Source organism: Triturus cristatus, chromosome 2_1 (assembly GCF_964204655.1).
Source record: "Triturus cristatus chromosome 2_1, aTriCri1.1, whole genome shotgun sequence".
NCBI classification, from domain to species: Eukaryota; Metazoa; Chordata; class Amphibia; order Caudata; family Salamandridae; genus Triturus; species Triturus cristatus.
Genome location: NC_140581.1, coordinates 355,784,451 through 355,791,459, shown reverse-complemented (window position 1 = coordinate 355,791,459; position 7,009 = coordinate 355,784,451). Strand labels below are relative to the sequence as shown.

The 7,009-nt window shown below is 39.5% G+C and overlaps 1 protein-coding gene across 8 annotated transcripts in view; it reads left to right on the top strand.

Annotated features, from left to right (window-relative positions):
• Positions 1 to 523: 523 nt before the first annotated feature.
• Positions 524 to 7,009, top strand: part of ARL15 (ARF like GTPase 15) — a 1,560,154-nt gene continuing 1,553,668 nt past the window's right edge. For 2 of the 8 annotated variants that reach the window (XM_085631277.1, XM_085631271.1), the window contains exon 1: positions 563 to 1,118. In XM_085631277.1, coding sequence (XP_085487403.1) covers positions 1,107 to 1,118 — 12 coding nt within the window. In that variant the 5' untranslated portion in view covers positions 563 to 1,106. Of the gene's footprint in view, positions 1,119 to 7,009 lie in introns of all 8 variants that reach the window. The other 6 variants (XM_085631270.1, XM_085631276.1, XM_085631265.1 and 3 more) reach the window with 6 other exon arrangements.

Sequence of the window (7,009 nt, the reverse complement as noted above, 5' to 3'; positions counted from 1 at the left end):
CACAAAGTTGTGTTACCCTGTAACCCTGTCATTTATAGTGCATGCCAAAAAGATGCAAATTGTCAAGAGACCAAACGTTTGCGTAAAAAACCTGTATGGTTGTTAGATTTTGGAACTTTTATCCAAAAGAAGTTGCATCCATAATTTATTTATCTATTTTTTTTTGTGTGTGTTTTGTGTTTGCCCCTTTTAGAGACCTTCACTTTTTCCATCCCACTTAAGACCCAGGCGAGACCTACTGGCTTCACCAATGCGTGTTTGAATTATGGCCACCCATGTTCCCTCCTCCCCTCATTAAACTGACACCATCATGGGCCAATTAGTGCAGCAGGGAAAGGCCAAGTTTACTTGCATCTATCGGGCAAGGAAAGTCATAAACCTGGCTCAGATATTGCTACACCATACAGCTTTAAAAGCCTTTGTCAACTTATACCCACGTGCTTGATCAGGTGATCAGGGTTGCTCCCATCCCGCCCCAACTAAGAAGGTCGGGCAAAAAACGCCTTGCGTTTCCTGAATCGCTGAAGCGTGTTGTGAGCCTTGAGGGTTTTGAAAGCCTTTCTACGCATGCGTAAAAGGTCCCAATGCTCGAGAGCTTGTCAGCTAGCGAGGCGCACGCCAAGAAGCACAGAGGCGTGCACGACTATCGCTTTCTGAGAGCTGAGCGTACGCGTACACGTGTATACGTCACTGAAAACCTTGGAGAAGAGCGGTGGCCGGCGCGCGCATTCTCTGTGTTGACAGTGTGCGGCGCGTGCGTGGTGCGCGCTGCCTCGGATGCTTGGCCAGCTTCCTCCCCACTCGGGTGCAATAGCTCTTGGTGTGTGTCAGACTGAGTGCACGCTAAAGGAACCAGGCGGGGGTTCTTCCAGTGTACCTGCCCCTTCCTTTGTCGCTGCTTGCTGATCCCCAGGCCGAGGAAAGGACAAGGATCGGGAGCAGAATCGGGCGGAGCGTCCTGCCTACTGCACCAACATACAGTGCTGCAGAAGTAGGAGGCGGCAGCACAGGGAACCGCTGATCACACCCACCTCCCATTGTAAAGGAGTGCAGGGCACGAACTAACCTGCGGCAAGAGCCGGCTGCTGCTTTCACTACATGTGTACATGGATTATCTGGTATGTCAACTTTCTGCATTGTTACATTCTTTGATTCATTCATGCTCATATTACCGTAAGCTGACATCTGCCCTAATTTTACTTTATGATGTGCAATTCAGTCAAAATAATGATTTTGATCTCACCGAGATCCACAATAGCCACTGTTTGATGGCCCCCGAGGTCATCTTCTAGTTTGTTTGGGACTGGCATGAATTTATGTTAACTTTTCCTTTTATCAATGGAAACATGCAGTTACGCAAGTGATGAAGTTATTATAGTGCAAGTGCAAACGAAACACACAAAAACACATTTGTGTAATTTGTAGAAGATGTATTAGTTAAAAAATATTGTGCAGTGCCACAATTTCCGAGTCCTTTTACGTGGAACAGTGAAGTCAATGTGTAATGCTAGGTCAGACAGGTGTTATTCAGTGGGACTTCTTATGAACGTACATTGCCACATGTGGCAGGCATGACTTGTTGAATGTGTAAAGGCAAATTCAATGCCATAACTACAGGAAGCATTTTTGTAGCAGTGCAAATAAAAGTTATCACCCTGTTTCGTGGAAGAGTGAAGAGAATGCTTATTGTCGAGAGAGTCAAATAGTATTCTTTGTAAGCACAATGGCATAAGAGTCAAGTGTTATCGGTGGAGCTATATATAAAACAGATTCCCACGTGTTGAAAGTCTGAAATATTAAAAAAAAAACCACACACACAATGCCAGAAGTTTCCAATGTGATTGTGCACAAGCGCAAACACAACATTTAACAATTATCTATGGAGCAATGAATCAAATACACATTGCCATGACAGTCAAATTTCATTCTGCGAAACCACCAACAAATTACAAAGCTATGAGCAGCAAGTTGTATATGAAGGCCGAATTTGTTTCAGTGTACGAATAGAAAGAACTTAAGGCCACTCATGCAAAAGTGAGTATGTGTACAGAAAACGTGCCATAATGGATATGCCAAAAGCAGATTTAGAATTTGCAGAAACACACATTCCAAAATTATATCAAGTGCAAAGAAACCATATTAACACAAGCAGCACATTAAAGGCAAGAGGTGCAAAAGACATTGGGAGCAGTAAATATCTCATTAGGTTCCACTGAAATGAATCTGTGGGAATATACAACTATGCCACCCATGGCAAATTGGAATCTTTGAGAGTGCAAGAAATTATCACTGCCGTGTGAAGATTAGGTGGGCGAACAGAACAAATGTGCTGAGGAACAGTGTCTCTGCCCTTGATTGATTCTCTGCACCACAAAGAAAATAATAACACAAGCTCCAAATTTATATCAGAAGAAGATCATGTAAGGTGATGGGAATGTGGAATTCAATTCTGAGCAAGTGATGAAATGTGTAGTGTCAATTAACAACACTTATTTCATGGCACTTCATAAAGTAATCTAAAGCTCTGAGTGCTGTATCTAATTCTGTGGCAAAACCAAGAAATGGTAAAGCTACGTGCCGCCAATTCTTATGAGTGGCAATGAAACATGCAGTGCTTCTTGTATGATACTTCATTCAAGTAAAGTCACAGTGTGCACCACTTCAAGTGATATAACTCATTACGTCAAAGCACTGAAATCCCTTCTAAGGCAAATCCATTCTGTGACATTGCAAAGAAATTGTGTAATAATCTGCCTATCAAAAACCTCCTATTAGTCTGTCACTAAATAAGAACTTTGCACAATCATCCATGCAAAATTATTCTCCGTAGAGATGCAAAAAAAGTGTAGTGCCAAGCCCATTCCGTGCCTGTGGAAAAACACATACTATTAAATGGGGTACATGCTCTTACATTGAAATGCAAAGAACTGTCACGTGTGTTGCATGCTGCTTCCCAGAAATTCAGTGTAAAGATGTCACGTCACTAGTGCCCATGCCTTTTTTTGTTAAAGTGCAAAGGAAATGTGAATTGCCTTATTTATTTCACAAATGTGCAAAAAGAACACAAGGTAGCAAGCCACTGCCTGACCATTATAACAGATGTAGAAACAAATGCCGCCATGGTAACACTGCCCAAACCCATTCCATGGGTTTGGGCAAGGAGACCCCTTGCCGAAGGAGACCCCTTCCACACAAAATATCAACCAGAATCGATCAATTTATTATTATTATTATGATTATTATTACGAAGGTATGCCTGTCATAGAGAAATTCCCAATAGACGAGCGCAGAGAGATGGGCGCATGTCTAACAAGAATAGTTAAAATGTACTTCACTACAACTTGTTCTCACGTGCTCATTGTTGCCTCAATTAGACATTTATATAGTTCCTAATCAGCATGACCTTTTAAATCCTTACCATATCTCATCCCCTTGATTGCCCTATTTACTTGTATGTCATAAAGTGTGTGCCCAGGGCACCATTAAAGTCATGAAACACAGATGTCAAGAGAAATGCCCTTGCAAAGTATGTACAAGGTCTGTGCAAACATTTGGCGAACAGAATAAACACCATCAATTATTGGGTTACTTTTTCTACCCTCGCAGTAGGCAACAGAAGTCTATAGAGAAGTAAATGCAGGCATAAATATTGATTCTCAGAGAATAACAGAAAACATGATGGAAACTAAAATAATAAAAAAGCCTTATGTGGTCTCTGATGATAGAAAAAAACACACCAAATGTTGTTTTTTCTGTTCAGTATTTTACCTGGTTATAATTAGCCCTTAATTACATAAAACCTAATTCAGAAATGTAACTTGTTTCTGTGTGTATCCAGTTTTTCTCAAACAAATGAATACTGAGCCACAGTGAGATTAAGTGATTAGCTGAAAATGATTGAATTTAGTTAGGCAAAGTTGATTTTCTTGGAACCCATGTGTCCTGGATTCATAATTGGAGAAATAGTCTGGGTCACAACGCCCGCCTATGATAGGATTCGTGTATAGGAACATACCTCAATTTTTCCAAGATAATACACTTGTGCAACTGAGTGTGACCACCCAACCTCCCTTTTAATAGACTAACCAGTAGGGAAGTCATACGTTTTCTGAAAAGGTCAGTGCCTCTTAAAGGATCGCATGTAATACATATTTCCTATGTGGTTTGCCTCAGCAGCAAAACGATGAGACCACCTCATGCTGGTCCTCATAAACCTCACTGTTTCCTCCCAAAGTTCACCCGAGTTCGTCTTAATGTTTCCAAAACAAAATCTTAGTTAATAGTAACTGTGGACCCTCTAGGTATGAAACAGATGATCACTAAAGATTCCTTTTACCCAAAAGAACAACACTCTGTACCAATCATTCTCATGTCTAGCTTCAAGACTCTGTTACTATTTGCTATAGGAGTTTGGAAGAGCCATAGCCTTCTAAACCCTTTTAGGAAGTGTTCAAAGACCCACCTTTTAATGAATCAGCTTACAAGATTACCGCTTCTTGTTCCATGGGTCTTTGGTTTGTTAACAGATCTTGTACTATTCCTATTAATTGTCTTTCATACAGTATATTGTGAAGAGCTTCATTGTCATTCAGGCTAGTGTTGCACTAAAGATATTTTTTGCAATAAATAAATAAATAACAGAACATAACCAGTGATGTCTTCTTTCCTGGCATCTTAGGAGACTATTCATTGCAATTTAACTGATTAGAGATCAGTTAAGAATGTGCGCATTTACTTGGGAAAATCAATGCATAAACCTATAAATGAGAGAATAAATGTCAAAGAAATATAAACATCACTCCAGCTAAACAGGTGCATTGATTGGCAAATTATTATAATTATTTTTATAATACACACATATCTGATAGTAACTCACATTGCTCAATTCCTTTCAGAAGGAAACCTTCACCAGGAGTGTTAAACTATCAGTTTCAAAATAAAATAGTGAATACGGTCCATTGATTGTGTAACCCATATTTTGAAATCAATAGCGCAATTTGTAGCCTAACCTATTAAGCAAGACAAAACTACAAGTTTAGGCTAACAAATGTAAAGCTATAACAATTAATGCTTTACCCTTGTAGGTTGTGAACCATATATTTGTATCATACAAAACAAAGATTAAATTGAATGTCATAGTTTCACGCTCACCATGAAGGTTTCATATTGAAATGCATTGTGGAATAAAAGTTACCACTAGTGAAATATTGAACGTCTAAATACATACACCAGAGTGAAAATTGATGTTCAATATAACCATAATATAATAAAAAAGTAATTTGCTAATCAAATAAACTTAGCATGAGTAGTGATTTTTGTACTCGCTTTGAATGCCTTTAAATGCCCTAAAACATTTATACTTTTAGTTCAAGGGGTTTTCCCTATGCTTGTGAATGGACGTTTCTTTTGATTGTTGATAATTTAAATTACTAATAATGTTGTTGGGGCTAAGTGACTGGAACTTTTAACATAGAACGATCAAGTTATGATCAAAATGTAACTATTGACTAGAAGTTGACTATGAGTGCAGACCGAATGTACAGGTCAACTAGGGTGAATACACTATCAGACCAAGAACTCGCCTAGAGGGAAAACAGGGATTTCAAAGCCAAAGCATTAACTTTGGGGCAGTCGGGATATGGCAGGGGCGTGAAATGTGATATGAAAAATAGTGAAATGAGAGCACTGGTATCTGAATGTCAACTTAATGTGAACCTCCTTAAACTGCATTTCCTTCTCTCTTGTATATTGCCACCTGGAAGGATATTTATTTTGCTGGAGAATGTAACAGTAGCTTTGACACTGGGCGGGTGCCCACCAAAGCTGTTTGTTAGCCTCAGTATTGATCAACCATTTTTAAAACCATGTTAAACGTTACTTGTGGAAATCCAATCCTGATGTAGCCAAGCTATTCGACGAAGAAATACTGATATTAAGTTTTGCAGACAATGCTATGTTGTTATCATTAACTGAAAACGACATGCATAAACAAATGGATACATTTAATAATTATTTATGGAATAAGATCCTATAATTAATGTTGGCAAAACGTAAGCAGTGATGATGAATCGAGCCCAGTTTGAAGAAGACATGTTCCAATCAACTAGCAACAATTAGAATGTGGAACTTTTTCGACAACCTTAGTATACATTTTAGCCGGAAACTAGACCAGCATGTACACCTAGCGTATGCTGCTGGTGTCTTTAAGTGAACTACCAATGCTGCCCTGAGTTTAAAGCATAAGGTTGGTAGCCAACCCCTCTGCGTAAATCTAGAGGTGCACAGGCAAAGGTTGTTGCCTCAGCCATATAAGGAGCTGGACACTGGATATGTGCTAATACAAGAAACCTTCAAATAATCGAGAACAGGCTTCTAAGTTCTATATAGAAGTTACGCCACGGTACTCCCTTAGCATCACTGTACCTGGGGCTTGGCATCAAACCAGTTTAGAATATAATTGCAGTACGTCCGGTGTTGTGTTTTCTCTGAGTGTGAAGAAACCACATTGGGGAAACATTCCTAAATACCACAGTAGACTAGAGGCTCTACTCTCTGGGTGGGGTGGGGGTATTGGGAAGGATTGGGTGCTAACAACTGTTGGGCAGTACATGTGAGATGTTTCCTCATGACTTTGAGTTGGGACACATATTGAACAATCATATTGATAACAGACCGGAATCAATCCAGCAAGTTAATCACGAGTGTTTGGCCCCTAAAGCTTAAACATATTTCTGCTTAAATAGCACTTCTTTGTTGACAGACTCTTAACTATCTTTGCCTCATATTACGATGCGGATTTGAGCAATATCTTGACTGGTTATATCCACAGCAATGACGCGCTTTATATATACAAGTTATACTTGGCAACCTCCCAATCAAAGACTATATGGTAGAATAGAACAGTTTGATGCCAAATAATGATGTTTGTGGTTGTTAGTTGGGGGCCAAGAGATGACATTGCACTTTATGCTATTTGGAACGTCACAAATCGCTTGTTTCGCTATTAAAA